At 41.7% G+C, this 16410-nt stretch overlaps 1 protein-coding gene across 1 annotated transcript in view; it reads left to right on the forward strand.

Moving 5' to 3' along the window:
- Window positions 1-16410, forward strand: part of adgrv1 (adhesion G protein-coupled receptor V1) — a 107324-nt gene that overhangs the window by 51135 nt on the left and 39779 nt on the right. The window contains exons 71-88 of the mRNA XM_034691102.1: window positions 67-306; window positions 436-585; window positions 702-922; window positions 1013-1292; window positions 1438-1581; window positions 2262-2433; window positions 2613-2757; window positions 2965-3549; window positions 3632-3888; window positions 4352-4469; window positions 4586-4757; window positions 4887-5129; window positions 6237-6644; window positions 7523-7695; window positions 7796-8042; window positions 8336-8475; window positions 9136-9296; window positions 9528-9628. Of these exons, the coding sequence (XP_034546993.1) occupies window positions 67-306; window positions 436-585; window positions 702-922; window positions 1013-1292; window positions 1438-1581; window positions 2262-2433; window positions 2613-2757; window positions 2965-3549; window positions 3632-3888; window positions 4352-4469; window positions 4586-4757; window positions 4887-5129; window positions 6237-6644; window positions 7523-7695; window positions 7796-8042; window positions 8336-8475; window positions 9136-9296; window positions 9528-9628 (3957 nt within the window). The remainder of the gene's footprint in view (window positions 1-66; window positions 307-435; window positions 586-701; window positions 923-1012; window positions 1293-1437; window positions 1582-2261; window positions 2434-2612; window positions 2758-2964; window positions 3550-3631; window positions 3889-4351; window positions 4470-4585; window positions 4758-4886; window positions 5130-6236; window positions 6645-7522; window positions 7696-7795; window positions 8043-8335; window positions 8476-9135; window positions 9297-9527; window positions 9629-16410) is intronic.

Below are 16410 nucleotides of genomic sequence, written 5' to 3' on the forward strand. Positions count from 1 at the left end.
TCTCAGCATTACTTTCTCTCCTAAACGTTTTACTTTTGAACAACATCTTCAATCTTGTGTTAACAGGTAGCTTGGATCATCCTCGGCCCTAACAGCAGAGAGGCCCTTACACCATCCAACACAGACATAAGAGAGCCTGTAAACGGCTCCTTCTTGTTCAGGGATGGAGAGGAAGGCACACGCAGCATAGAGCTAAAGATTCTCCCCCATGGGGAAGTTGAAGTGGAGGAAACATTTGTCATAGAGCTCAGTGTCCTGTCAGGAGAGGTGGATGTGGATTCTCAGGCTGGTTCTGTAACACTAAAGGTACAATCGTTTCTGCCTACAATTTGAATTGCATGTTACCGTTGAATTATTTGACTCCTAATAAATGATATGATGTTAACCTCAGCATGTTACTCACCTTTAATAACCTAACATGTATTTTTTCCCCAGATCGAGAAGTTTGGTGATCCAAATGGTATAGTCCAGTTTACTCCAGATGATCTTGATGAGCATGTCTACAATGAATCCACAGAAGCAGAGGATCCTGTTAATATTTCACTGTTGGTTATACGCAGGGAGGGTGTCATGGGTAACATCACGGTAGGTCATCATCATATAGATTGATTGTTTATCACTCAAATCAAGCATATCTTGATATAAATCATTGTGGCTATTGTTCAAGTATGAAGTTGACCATATTATCTCTCATATCACAGGTGCATTGGCAGATACTGAGTGACTCAGATATGACTGGTGACTTCTTAGCCTTAGCTGGCTCAGTGATGATTTTTGAAGGCCAGAGGGAGGCTGAAATTGTCCTCAGTCTTTTGCCCGATACAGTGCCAGAGCTGGAAGAGCTCTTCACTGTCCAGCTCACAGCTGTGGAGGGAGGCGCTACCTTGGACAACAACCCAAACCTCATCAAAACAAGCATCAGGTTTGTTCTGATGTTAAACTCAATACTGCACAAAGTTGTACTGATAAACAGAAACAATTTACTAATTCATCTTCCCCTCTTTCTTTTTAGGGTGCCTGCTAACGATGAACCCCATGGTGTCTTTTCCCTGGATCCTGAGCAACAGTCTATAGTGGTAGTGGGGTCAGGGTCTGAGGTCACTAGAGCGCTGATTATGAATGTGACACGGCTCGCTGGGCTATTTGGAAACACTAGTGTGGGCTATAAGATCAGTGGAAAGATAGATGAAGTGATGGACATGGAGGAGATACTGGGAAGAAAAGCTGAAGGAAAGCTGTTAATGAGAGAGGGCCAAACCTTCAGTACGATCACTATACCCTTCAGCAGCCAGGTAAGGATGATAGTTGTCAGGAAAACAATACTTAACAGTTCAATGATTGATTGAAGAAAGACGTTTGAAAAGAAAAAAAAACACTGTATATGTTGTTTTTGAGGTCCTGTTTGTCATGTTTGTCATCCTACTTTTTTCTCCATAGGTATTTCTTTCAGTGGGTGAGAGCTTCACAGCAGAGCTGACTGATGTAAGACTAGTAGGTCCAATCCTCGGCTCTCCGCCTCGCCTCCTAAAAGAGGCCAGTGTTGCTACAGTGACTGTTCCTGAAGAAGCTGCCAGCTCAGAGGCAAGTTAAAGATTATTTTTCTTTGTCTGTTTGGTGAGATAGATAACATTTGTCAGTGAAGGGAAAATTAATTGTATAGGCACCTTCTGCAGGGCACAAAAGATGCAAGAGCTACTATCCATGAGTCCTTCTGGAAAGGTCTTAGTGCCTTGCTCAGTGACAGTCTTTTAGTATGGATGTTTCTTCCACAGTCCTTTGTTTCATAAGTGTTGCCTTCCCCGATTAAGAACATGGATATGAAGTAATGACTATGATGTGTCTGTTTCTGTTAGCTGTGATAACACTTCTTCCATCAAGAATAATAATCAGTAAACATCAGTTGATTTAATTATTGCGGCCAACTGAAGACTAGCTGCGTCGTACTGCTTCATATTCATCTGGTATCTCTCTACAGACATTTAATATTTCATTTCAAACTTACATAATGTTTTCTAAATGAGTCTGTGAAGTGTCTTTGGCTGCTCGGTGAACGCTCAGCTGTCCCTTGTTGCAGACCATGACTAGAATGAACTGAATGCTGGCTATGAAGCATTCAAAAAGAGACTTAATATGGATAACCAAGTTCAGAATATACAGGAAAATATGTTAAATACATATAAACATATTTGATATGGTTTGATTAAAAAGAGGGCAACAAGGTAACAGCATGATAAACTGTTGTCTTCACATTTGTTCCGCAGGTCGGCTTTGCCTCGCTTGCTTTGCAGGTTTCAAGCATAGAAACCGGGACGTGTGAAGCACAAGTGACTCGCTCAGGGCTGTTTGGGGACATAAGGGTGCAGTGGAATGCTGGATATCCTTCAGGTCAGGCTCCACCTGGACTCCAACAGGGTGTGATCAGACCAAATTCAGGTAAAATACACAGAAAGAGAATGAACTCCATAGCAGCACATGACCCAATTCAATGTTTAACCATTTTTATACTCTAAGTCTTCCTATTTGTAATTTAAATGGTTCAGTTTTCATCTCTGGTTGGGGATGACAGCCTGAATTCTTCATTGTTGGTTATGTTGTCCATTGTCTATATTCAGGCTCACTGACCCTGGCCCATGGGGAGAGGACTAAAGTCATATCACTGACAGCAGATCCTGATGCATCTGGTGCAGCATCCTATGCCATACACCTCACAGCTGCAACAACAAGCACAGCTGCTGGTGCTGGCACTGTCAGGCTCAGGTAAGGCTTTCACATTATCTGAGGTCAGGGTGGGATTACTAAATCTTAACTTGGAAAACTGCTGCAAAGGACAGTGATTTATTTTAATTATCTTGCCCATTGTTGAATGCTTTCTTGTGCGTCTTATGCCAGCACTCAAAGAAATAAACACTAAGTTTCTATTTGAGTCAAATATTACCTCCCTCTGATCCCTCTGTTCCCGAACAGGTCAGGATTTACAGTGGCAGAAGTAGAGCCTTTGGGAATCTACCAGTTTGCCCCTGATTCCCGCCAGCTAGTAATCGCAGAGGACATTCAGACCATCACACTTTATGTCCAGAGACTCTACGGTTCTCGTAGCAACGGCACCCGCCTGTCCTATACGACGGTATCAGGCAGCGCAGCAGCTGGAGAGGACTTTATTGCAGTGCCAGATGGCCGTTTGGTCTTTGACTCACCTCACCAAACCAACACTTCCTTCCGCCTCTCAATACTTGACGACTCCCTCTCAGAAGCTGATGAGTACTTTCACGTCAACCTTACAGATGTTCGAGCTTTCACTCCAGATTTAGCTTGGGCAGATACCCCTCCTCGCCTCAACCCACAGCACAGTGTGGCCACTGTCACTATCCTGGCTAGTGATGTGACAGGAGGAGTGCTGAGTATTGGACCTGGACTGGTTCAGGTATCTGAGGACAGGGATGAGGAGACTCAGCAGGAGAGGAGGGTGGTTCTGAGGGTCCGCAGGTCAGACAGTGGTGCGGGGGCTGTGAGGGTTCGGGTCCAAGCTTATGGAGGTATGTTTGCTTTGCTGTTCTGCTTATTGCTATATTACTTGATATTGTAGTTTATCTGCTTTCAATGTTGAATTTGTGTGTGTCTATCCAGATGGAAGTACAGCACCTCCACCTTTCTCTCTGGAACCAGTCGGGGCTCTGGCAAAAGAGGAACAGGACTTCCGCCTTGAGTCCACAATAGTGTCTCTACAGCCCGGTCAGAATGAAGCAGAGGTTGTCCTCCTCATCCTGGATGACTCAGAGCCTGAGGGAGAAGAAGTGTTCTTCATCTACCTCAGTGATCCAGAGGGAGGAGCACAAATCACTGACAGTCCACACCTGGGCTTTGGAGCTTTTACTAAGATCACCATCCTCGGTAAGAATGATGATTCAGTCGGAGATTTAAGAGTACATTTAATTACAATAAAATGAAATAGTTTGTTGCAGCAATAACAGAGGAAATCACATTTCTTTATTGGTTTGTAGTCTGGCCTTTATCTTCATCTGTTCAGAGAACTAGATTAACCCCAAGTGTGTCTTTGGAGTTTATCAGATGCACCCACAGACATGTATTTGATATCTCAATAAATGATAAGTCATTCAGGCTCCTTTGGGTTTCATTGATGTCATTTGATTTGCATTAGGTCATTGCTGCATAAGTCTCCAGCTGCTATTCTTGGCATGCTTTCTTATATAATCACTGAACTGTGGACAGATGATTTGATTATTGTACTTGTATGATTGATCATAATGCAATTGATTAGAAGACTATGAGGTTATGAGGGAATTGGCTTCCTTATTGATTTTATTCTCTTTATCTTTTCCTCAATCCATATCAGGAAGTGACTTCCATAATGGTATTGTCGGGTTTAGTCTCAATTCTCTGATTGGCCAAGTTTTGAATGAGGATTCAGAGAACAGAACTGCTCTCCTCTATCTGCAGAGACAAGAAAACAGGTAACTAAATACCACATTTTTGTCATAGATATAAACAACCTTTTGAATTGATAGATATTTTACTGCCTCTGATATGTTTGCAGTTCTTCCTGTTAAGTATGTCCCCCTCTCTTTAGAGCATTTGAAGATTTGCAAGTCTTCTGGAGGGCAACCTTCAGCAAGGCAGCTCTAACTCTTGAGAGCAATGGTGTCAACCTAACCACAGAGCTTATGCAGACCTCCGGAGCGACACTATGTAAGAGAGGAGAGACAACCTGCGCTCTCATTGTTGAGGTCCAGGATGATCAGGTGAGTTGCAGAGCCCCAGAGGTCTTCTGCATGTTCACATTTTAAAGGCCTTAAAATCTGTAAGGTTTTAAAATCCAACTTTGGTAAAATAATGACTTAATGAATGATCACCCATCTGTGTTGCCATAGGAACCAGAGCAGCAGGCATGGTTTTTGGTAGAGATTTATCAGGTGGGTGCTGGAGCCACCATTAATGAGACCACCCGATTTGCCAACATCACCTTAGCAGAGAGTGATGATCCACGAGGAGTTGTGTACTTTGCTGTGGGCCACAGGCTGCCTGTTGCCACTCTGATGACCACCAGGCTCAGTCTTCAGGTGTACAGAAGAGCAAGCACTGCCTCAGTCATGTCTGTGCAATATCGCACACTGGTAAGTTATAAACACACCTATATTTTAAATTGTACTTGTTCTTCATTCAGTTTTGCCTTGGAGGTGTCATTGAATGAAGTAAAAAATCAAATTTTGAATTTGGGCCGATTCAATTCCAACCATTTACTGGTGGAAATAGGAGTCAGTAGAGGTGTGGAAAGTCTGAGTGTTTATCTGTTTCTGTGTGACCTGGTTCTGTTGGCCAGAAACACATGAGTTAGAGAGAGCACATATTTAACAGTATACTGATCGTATTTGTCATTATTTAAGCCAGTTGCTAAAAGTTGATTACTGTTACTTGATTACTTTACGCTCTTTTTAATACAGCTGGGCACTTATTTTGATCATGTTTTTTTTTTTTTTTTTTCAGTTGTAATAGAATCTATATATCATTTTCACCAATGTTGTGGTGTCATGGTAGGTCACCTGGTAGAACCAAGGGCTACAACTAGATGATTTTGAAACTGAGGGTCTGGAGCTGTTCGCACTGCTTTGCAAATACCTTGCAATTAGAAAAAATTTGGTTTCTATTATCTGGTAGTGGTTAGTCCAGGTTAGTTGTGGTTTATTGATGCTGATGATGAGAGATATTCTTCTTCCTCTTCTCTTTGATGTCTCTGCCACCAAAGCATCAAGATGAGCGATATCTCGGCCACATTCAGTTTGGGGGCATAAAGTTTCCCCCTGGGACTTTTGATATCAAAGATCAAAGTGACAGAGGTTCCAGTGCACTTAACAAAAAACAAAAAGCTCAGTGAGACATGATCAGGCCTTCTGCTTTCATCTCTTAGAGCTAAGCCACTTTGTGAAACTGAAGGTTTGATGCCTAATAAAAGAATTGTTGTCATTTTGATTTCTCAGCACGGTCACTTGCATTTATCTACCTTTTGTCCTGTGGCAATACAGACTGTATGACCACTGAGCTTTGCCTTTGATTGCTTAGAGCAGCCTGATTTGCACATTTCTTTTGATACTTAGTTTCATCATACGTTTTTAATTTCAAGGTAATAATTATGAGTTGATCATATAGATTTATTTACAAAATAATGCTGGTTAACATGACTCCAGTAAAAACAAACATTAATTTCATTTCTCTTTTTTCTCCAGGAGCTCCCAGGGGATGAGGCAGTGGGTCCCACTATAATCCACCCTGCTAAAGCAGGAATGGACTACCCTAAACAGGAGGGTACGTTAACCTTCAATGTGGGTCTTCGTAACGCATCATTGGACATCATCCTCACACCTGACCTCGCTTCATCATTGCCAACCCCAAAGCGCTTCCAGGTGGAGCTCTACAACGCCACAGGGGGAGCCAGAGTGCACCCTCAATTTGGGCTGGCTAATGTGACTCTGGTGTCAAACCCAGCAAGTGAAGCTGTGTGGGTCTTACTAGACCAATTACACCAGCCTCTTAATGTGAATCTATTGAACCTGGTTCTGCAAAGACTGATCAATACGATTGCTACACCTGTCTCACGTGAGCAGATGACTGCTGTGCTTGAAGCTTTGGAGAAGGTAAGGGCATTTGAGACATAAAACATCTCCTGTTAACTAATTCCTTCACTTTTTTAAAAGCCATTTAAAACAGTCTTCTGAGTTGGTGTTGCAGATAAAACTGTGAAACAAGATATGAATCCTAAATAGTTAATTGGCTCCCTACACAAAATCAGTTCTGTGGTATAAATCTAGATAACCAGTAGGTTCAGGAATTTTTCTGTGTCAAAGAATGTCTTAAAGTCTAATTTATTTTGATGTTTCTTGCAATAATACAGTGTCATTCATCTAATTTGTACTTTCTAACATTTTGTTTTAGGTCACTGACAATGAAACACTTGCTTCTGTATAGTTTTATATTTTTACTACTCCAAGCTTGTCAGCTAGTGCAGTAATCTGTGTGAGACAGATCTACGCTTAGGGGCAAACATCACCTCCACTTCCCTGCTCTGACAGATCAGAGAACCAGCTTGTCACCTGAAAAGGTCTCAGTTGTCACTCTGTGTAACGGGCTGTGATCACTGCACTGCACTGATGTTGGAGTCTACATAATGCTTAGCCTGCAGACAAGCGGAGACACCACTGTAATTTAATATGAAGGAGGAAGGCGCAGGGGGAAAGGATGAGAGAGCATAGACAGCAGAGAAGAGTAACACAGCATGAGGAAGCATGGTACAACCCTCTGATGGTGGGAGAAAAGAAGGAGTCCGTTCAGATGGTAGAATTACTTCTGCATGAAAGTTGCATAACTGAAAGACTGAACTCAAAACAAGCCAGGAGGGTTCCATCAAGTACAGATCAAACATAACAGTGGGATAAAATAGCAAACAAAAGAAAATACATCAAAAAATGTCCTTTTCCATCTGCCTGTCTATTCATTTCTGTTTCCTCTGAACCAGGTACTCGCAGAAGCAGAGAGGGCTTCTTTACATCAAAGTAGCCGCAATTTGACCTACGACCTGCTGTGTGCCTTGGCCAATCCCAGCAGAGTCGACACCCGAGGCCTCAGCCACCTTGCTGAGGTAGCAGAAAGATTTGCCTACTCCCTCCTCACAGGCAGCCAGTGTGAGATGTGAGTGAACTTGTTGATGGATTTTTTTCTTTTGGAAACTGTTGGAAAGGTGCACATTATTTGTACACTGAATGTTTTTCTTTGCCTGTTTTTTCTCCAGAAGGGGTACTATCCTGGAAACATGCCCGTACATGACCATCTCTGCCTTCCAGTGGTACCCAACACAAATCAATGGACACAAATTCAGGGGACAAAATGCAGACTTCTTTCAGCTCCCTGATCGCCTGCTGGCAGTACCAGCAGTGACGATAGCTGACTGTGCCAACCTCAGCCGGATTCAGCTGACTGAGTTTCGAACTGAGCACTGGTTTCTCACCAATGATACAACAACTGCTCTAAGTGGGAAGGTAGGGAAGCACTGAGGTGGTTAAAGTTAATTTTGCCTCAAATAAAAGCTTCAGTTTTATTCAACATTCAACTTAAAGACCACATGAGAGGCACTAGTTGTTATGTTTCCTGTCTCTCTTCAGCTGAACTATCTAATGAAGGTGAAAAGCCCCAAAAAGTAAATTTAAAAAAAGACAACATTGATTTACCCTGAAACCTTTGATGCGTTTTGAAAACAGCAGGTGGCAGTATTACTCCAGCAGTAATGTTCCGTTCAGTCCACAACCGATCTCTTTACTCTGTTTGTTTCAAGGTATTCTCAGCCAGCCTCCAGGACAGAAGGTCACGACCCCTAGAAGACGGCAATGAGGTGGTGTATCGTATCCACACCCCCGGACACCAAATTAAACCAGGACGCTCTATGTGCCTTCTCTGGAACCAGACCACTGCAAGGTAATCTGGCCTTACAGCTGCTTGCACAGCTATTTAATTAAAACTAAACACAAGTTGACATCCAAAATGTCTCTACTCTCAACAATAGTCACCTCTGTTTGTCATTCTCACCCTTATCAAATAAGCGTAACCAGTTTAATAAGTAAATGGCAAAAGTCCAACTTCAGCTTCTCACAAAAGCATCATGGGGAAGTCACATCTCTCTGTTTCATATCTGCACATGCACTCCTCTCTGAATTCTCCCACTCTGAGATGGTTTGTTGAGGCCATTCCTGGGGCGTGGAATGAGACTTGGCAGGAACAGTCTGTTACAAGTTAGGAATTGGCAGGTTTGGCCGGAACAGCCTCTTGGACGATGTCTCCCTCAGAGTCAAATGGATTAGAGAACTGATATGGAGCAAGAGGTGAAGAGAGAAGCCAGTGTCAGGGAGAGGTGAATGTTAAAGAGTGACTTTCCTGCTGTAAATGGAAGCTCAAATAATTTGTAGGTATGATTTCCCTCTTCACTAAAACAGAATCCACAAGGGACAGGATTGTGATGCTCTGGTCTGTCACACAGCATCTTTGAATGCGAACAGCCAAAACAGCTAAAACACCCAAGAGCATAACAGACATACTAAACATGATGATGTATCCTCTCCTCTCTCTTCTCTCCTCTAGCTGGTCATCAGATGGTCAGTACTGCAGGGTTGTGAAAGAGAGTGGGAGCTTTGTGGAATGTGCCTGCTCCCACTTGTCTATCTACACAGCCCACGCAGAGTTTGCCACCCTTGCATCCTACAATGAAGCCTTCTATGCCTCTGGATTTATCTGCATTTCAGGTACAAAACGCACTCTGCTTATGCCTTTTCTTTCACTTGCCTTCCTGTGTTTCTTCTGTGTGCCCACTGCCTACTCGCCTCTATCTTCAGCTAACTCTCTAGTGCATCTCTTCATGAGAGTTTAATATCCCATAATCCTCCCACATTGTTATAAATAACCACAGTTAATTAATGCAAAAACATTATTTTGTTGTTAAAATTGGTTCTATGTTTCCACTTTTCCCTCTTCAGGCTTTGCATTGGCCATAATATCCCATGTGCTGTGCTCCCGTTTTCCTATGTTTGCTGCCAAACTGCTCACTCACATGATGTTGGGCTGCCTTGGAACCCAGGTAATCCCATTCTACTCACATCTTGTGTAGTTCTACCTTTACTTTACTATAAATTTACACCGAACAATAGGACAGATAGTTTGCAGCTAATGAAGGCTGAAATTTTTATACTGCCCACCATCTGTATCTGTTTGTGACACATTATTGCTTTAAGTGTAGATTGATAGGGAACCTTTTGAAATTGGAATAGAGGCATTCATCTCTCTGCAAAATGGATCAATAACTCCCACACATATACAGCGGTAATGTGTGTAAAGCAGCACAGATCTCTGTTTTGCATTAAGTACACGTCTGGCTGAGACGCAACAGCACATGCATGTACTTCTTCATATTAAAATATTGAATACAAAGCGAGTGCATGCATACACACACACACACACACACACACACACACACACACACACACACACACACACACACACACACACACACACACACACACACACACACACACACATACACACACACTGAATGCTCCTGGCTCCTCTTGTTAGCCACAAGACATGTCACAGGTATTTTCTTGGAAATGTGCATAGACGTGAACACACATCATCCAATGTCATTTGTTGCGCAGTTTGCGGGCGCCGCGTCATGACAACGCAACCATGCCCCCCGCACCCTCAGCCATTAAAAACGCAAGCTGTCACATAAGCAATGAGCGAGATAGATATGTGGTTGCAGGTTAGGCTCACAGCGGGTGCAGACCATGTACGTGTGTGTATGTGTGCATGTGTGTGTGCGTGAGGGAGTGCGGGACTGGTAATTTTCCACTGGTCTCCCCTCTCTTTGGTTGACAAACACGAGCCCCTACTAAAGCAGACTGTCGTTGGGGGCTAAACACCTTGGGCTCGACCTGTTTATGGCCCAGGCAGAGCCCCTGAACCTGAAAGGGTTTTGGATGGAAAATTCCGTCCTGTTCTGTTTCCTCGTCGGTACTGTACTGTATGTAAAGGCTACTTCCTTTGATGTGCATGTGTCTGACATTGTGCTATAGTTTAAGAAAACATGGGTGTGTTTCTGTGGCCTCTAGTCAAGGATAGATGATGAAGGCCTTGTTGAAATCCAGACAGTCAAACTAAAGGCCTATCTGAATGTGCACTGTTGGATTAAAGTGTATCCTGTGTTCATTTACCCACTATTGGGAATAATTTGAAGGTACTGCTCGGCTAACTGTATTTCATTGTATTGAATTTAGCATTCACTGTATATCTTTGATATGAGATAGATAGCAAGAAACAGTAAAACACAACTCACTTATAAATGCATGTCGACTCATTTTTGGGACTTTAACTTATTTTTGCATTCTAACAGATTTGTTCAAATCAGTATCGTAGAGATCAACTCATACTTAGTGTTTACAGCCAAAGTTCCGCACTAGCAATTATTGTGCTATCTTTTTCTGAAGAAGGCCAGAGGTCTTGCATCTTGGATAGAAAAGTAGTTATTTCAGCGACAGAAATGTCTCCTGAGCTTGTGGTTCTCGGTCTGGCTTGTACCTCCCCATTGATTTAAACTGTCAGGTCAAGCTCCAACAACCTCTGACAGAGAGGGCACTCCATCTGTAGTGGCTGGGCTGAGTTAGTCAATGATGCTGCCCTCTGTGGAAAGAAAATTTAAACTGCCTGTTTGATATATTTGTCTCTACAACAGCAACAGTCAGCAATGAAGAATACAATTATGTCCCAACCCTCTGTGAGAATGTGAGAGTTGAAACCAGGTAGACGAGGGGGAGAGGATAGAGGCATGGGGTTCAATGTGTTTAGCTCTAATTGCTTTATTGTCTCAGTACTGTTGTGGCTAAACTTTTACTCTCTCTAGTTTCTAATTAGAAAACATAAAACCAGCGGTACCTTTAGCTTTTTATCAACTAAAAATTAAGGCAACAGAGGTAAATCAGCAGAAGCATAAGACTGAGATGGCAGTACAGAAAGGAGAGAGACATTTTGCAGGCTGACAAGATTAATACGATATTGATCCTAAATTAAATGCATTTAGTTTTTCTCCTTGCCTTGTTCTCCCCTTTAATTATAGACATCTTGTTTTCTTACATGATCAGAATTGCTGCTCCTGTCAGAATTATAAGACAATACATCGCATTAACTACAGCTGTGTTATGAGAGAGCTAGGGAGAGAGAAATGTCTTAACACTCTGGAATTGTAGATTGATATGCAAAAAGTACTGCTTCTCACAGATGTATTCTTGAGGCTGACCAGGTTTGGATTTTTATTTACACTGCAAGGTTTCCAAAGGTGTTGGAGGGTCAAATTGAATCTGGTTTTGGTGTCAAGACACCAACAGGGTGACAGACAGTGGTCAACAAGAATCATATAAGCCACAGGACTCCACCTGAGATATAAAATTATTTATCTGAGAGACTGTGTGTGTGTGTGTGTGTGTGTGTGTGTGTGTGTGTGTGTGTGTGTGTGTGTGTGTGTGTGTGTGTGTGTGCGTGTGCGTGCGTGCCTGTGTGTGTGTGTGTGTGTGTGTGTGTGTATGTGTCTTGTCACAGCAGAGGTTGAGCATTGACAACCTCTGGCTCTAGCCAACAGTTTGTCCTTCCCTCAGCAAGACAACTGAAGATTGTCTGTGCAGAGTGGAAATTTACCCAGTGCATATCTAATGGTAGTAAGCTGCTAGCCGTCTGTGAGTGTAAATGTAAATGTGCAAAGATGTGCACAAAGACACAGAGACAGAGATCCTGTTCAATTGTGACAGTAACAGAAACCTTAGGTAGGCCTTACCTTTGGTTTCATGAACCACATACAATAGTTCAATAAACACATGTTTTGGAAACTCCATCTTTTATATTCTTTATAAGAAGATCTTTGTTTATTTATCGTGCCCCTCCTAATCCTGACTTAGTGTTTGGATCTGTGGGAAAATCATCTTACCATTCTTTACATGTTCCAGTTATCTTGGGATATCCAAATAAGTAAACACACTAAATTTGATTTCCTCAACAGTTCTATGCGACCAATAAAATCATGAATAAACTCTGAGGTCAGTTTCCATGTGGTTTCATGTGTCTCTAAGGGACAAATCCTTTCCAGCACAATTCTGTTTTATTTACCAAAACATAAATCATTGACGAAAGTTTCAGAAAGCTTACAAAACTGATGACATCTTTTGTGGGGGCAGAGACCTCTGTTAAGAAAACATGGTTTCAGTTTTCTTCCATTTAAACCCCCTTTCTCTCTTTGTCTTGTTTTACAACACCATGGGCATTTCATTGTCCAATTTACAGTCATACTTTTCCCACTAGTTTCAGAAAAAGTAGAGGCTGTTTGTTTCAAGCCCTGGCCAAGGAGATTCCCAGCAGAGGATGAAATGATTTCCTTTCAGGACATGGCAGGGTTTATTGACGTCTTTCCAGAGAAAGATGAAGAAGTGGTAGAGGAGTAGAATTTATTATGCTTACTGTCCACATTGAAATAAGACACCTGTTGTTTCAACATTATAGGATTCTGTTGAAAGTCATTCATATAAGATTTTTGTAGTCTAGTGCTGTTAAGTTTGTGTTCATTAATAACACATGACTTCAAACATAGTATATGAAATCCTGGCTGACTTCAGAGCAGGTTTGTGTGCCAATGTGGGAAAAAATCTAATCTCGATCTCTGCTGCAAACAGAACACAATGTGATTTATCTTGCATTGTAATTAACAGCCCTCCACATCCTAGACTGCCTTTCCCACACGCTAAGTGAAATGTTTACCCCAGTGGACCCAGTGCTTTATTCCAGTATATGGGAGGTGTTTAGGTGACTCTTAGTTTGGTTATAGAGGATTTCCTGTCAGCTCTGGGAAGGGATCCAGCATTCAGAAGTCTGCACCTCATCCACACACACATGAATATCCTTCACTTCTATTCCCCCAATACACCACCCACTCTCCACCCTCACATCCCGTCTCTGAGCAGAATAAAGAACCTATGATTGCTGCCGCCGTGTTTCCTAAATGTTCCTGTTTGTCGTCAGTGGGTATGTGTACGTGATGGAGGGGATTTATGTTTTGGTCCTGCGTGCATACAGTATCTCAGCCCTCCAGTAAAGGGGATGTATGAATTGCGTAATCAGAGTTCTTACAGTGTCCTTCTCTTGAGAGCATAAGATCAACACAAGTCTTTGTAATTGAAGCAAGTGTTCAGGCTTTTCCAGAGGAAGTTTATCTGTTCCCATCTGGACCAATCAATCATTTAACCAAAAAAATACTTCTCTAGGTGACGTCAAAGAACATACTCTTCTACTACTTCTACTCTTCTTTTATTCCTTAAAGAGTTTGAAAGACAACTGGAGAAGAAAAAATCTTTAACTTTTATAAATCACATAAACGAGTTCTATCTATGTTGTTGATACATATTTTTGATCTTAGATGGCTTATACCATAAATTCCCATGTCAATACACAAGCTTGGACCCTGAAAAATCCTAATTCTTGATTCCCTCTTATAAAAACTACAAATAATTTGCCTTAACTGAATTGATCAAATGTCTTTTTGCAGGTCTTTACACATATTAAGGGTATTTTTGATACAAATGATACGAATAAATGGACCAAACTAGTCATTGAATGGCATTTTTATAATCGTATTCTGAGACACATAGGGTAGTTAATGAAAAATAAAAATACGTTTAAAAAGCAGTTAAAAAATGTGTGTTTTAGTCACTAAACTCCTTCTCCTCAACAGTTTTCTTTGCTCTTTGGTCCTAGGATTATTTTTTCTCACAGTTTTTAAAAAATAAACAACATGTCCTTGATATCCTTGTGTGGCAGTTTTAAGCTCTTTTCTGTCCGTCACCTGAAGGTAATGTCTGTCAAGATATGAAAGGGTATAATGTATCAGCAGACGGGGGCTGTGTTACTGTGAGAGTGTGTAGACAGGACAGTGGAGAGGCGAAGACGGCCTCTTGGGAGACTCACATTACGCTCCACAGCCTGGTCCAACACTTCCTGCCTATGTTGCCCTGACTCCTCTCCTCTTTATCTGATCCATCCTTATTCAAGTCAGCAGTGTCTGTCTTTCACTGTTCATCCTGACCTTGTCATCTGGTAAACAAGGCCTAACTCTACACAATACTCACTGAAAATTGCTTTTAAAGTTCATGTCTTTATTTCCTGGTTTTACTTTCATCTGTCTCTCTGCATGCACCTTCGGCTTTCCCTCTTTTTATTTCACAGAATGATGAGTAATGCCCCTGTTTCTATTCTGTCCCCCTTCATCATTGTGGCTGCTGCTGGGCTTAGCAGGGAGCTGTGACATTACAAGCCTACAAAGAGACTGCCTCACGCTGCCTCTTCTGCTCCCTCTCCCTTCATCTCTGTGAAAGTGACTGATCACATCCTGTGTGACTCATCAGTTTGAACAATGACTACATTTTTACATGCAAATCATCCCTACACTTGTTATAGACACTTGATTACTCAAGACACTCAGCACACAAAGAGGTGTCGTACAAAACATTTTTAGTCTGGCTGTAACCAGCTTTTGTATAAACACAAATTTACATTCAACATTTCTCACTGAAAAAACATGACCTATTTTCTTTAATTAATATTAATATTATTAACATCATAACACTACTCAGCTGTAGCGTTAACAATAGAACTGCACTATTGAACCAGTACTTATACCGTCCCTTTCTTGGTCACAAACAACCCGAACATAAGCCGTTTAACTGTCTATCAAGCCTCCCTGACACAATGTGAACCCTCTAGTATGATATGTGCATACATATACAATCAACCAGGTTATTTATCTACCAGGTTGGTCAGACATTAGTCTTTGCTGAGTTACATCATGAGGTTCACTTCAGGATGAAATGGAGACACAAGTATAGTTTATGCTAATGAATGGCATCCTGGTCAGTCCAGGACAGGTTTCCTTGGTAAACTATATTACATTCAATCATTCAACTCATTTTGTTCAACATTGTAATGGATGATTTTTAAGATAATTACTGATCTGTGTAGTATTGATTGTATGACCTGTGCATTCGCAAAGGTTTAAAACAGTTATGTCTTAATGGTTTTATAAATCTGCAAACTGTTACAGCTGCTTTTCTATTCTCTGCAACAGCAGAGTAAACTGGATTAATGTATTGATCTTCTAACCATTCATGGCGCTGCTGCAGACTCTGCCCTTTCTGCACTCTGGGAGATACGCTCTCACTTATGCCAAATGTGTGTTGTGCAACGGCAGGTGACCTGAGAATCACTTCCATGGACTTTCACCTAGTTCTAGAAAAAGCTCAGTAAACTCAAGGCCACATTAGCCATCCACTCTCCTCATGGTTTCTACAATGAGTTCTGCTTTGTGTGGTAGCTGTGAGACATGAGACTGATGGCATCTTAGAGCAAATCTAATGTGATGTGGTTGACATAGGCAGTAGTTTCTGAGGAGATAGGGTTCCTTAACCTATGATGATAGATCGTCGGCTTAAGACTTTCAGCCTAAGCGTAGGAAATATATTTAAATACAGAAATCATAATTTGATGTGACATAATCAGAACATTTCAGGTAACTGTTGTATTTCCTGAGCTCTCCAGGCTTTGGGCACCTTTCACCTGATTTTGTGGAGTCATTCAGTTTGCCATCTAGGACTTAATCAAACAGGCTCCCTGAATGATAAACATAGTAGTTCAATGTCCGCAGTAGCCTGCTCTATTTTTGGCATTTGACAGCTTGTCTTGGCAGACTTTGTTTGTAGAGTTCAGTGAACTTTGGAGGTTAAGAGGAAAAAGATCATGGTTTACCCTGAAACTGTTGAGGTCAGTGGTGTTACT

Source organism: Notolabrus celidotus, chromosome 9 (assembly GCF_009762535.1).
Source record: "Notolabrus celidotus isolate fNotCel1 chromosome 9, fNotCel1.pri, whole genome shotgun sequence".
NCBI lineage: Eukaryota > Metazoa > Chordata > Actinopteri > Labriformes > Labridae > Notolabrus > Notolabrus celidotus.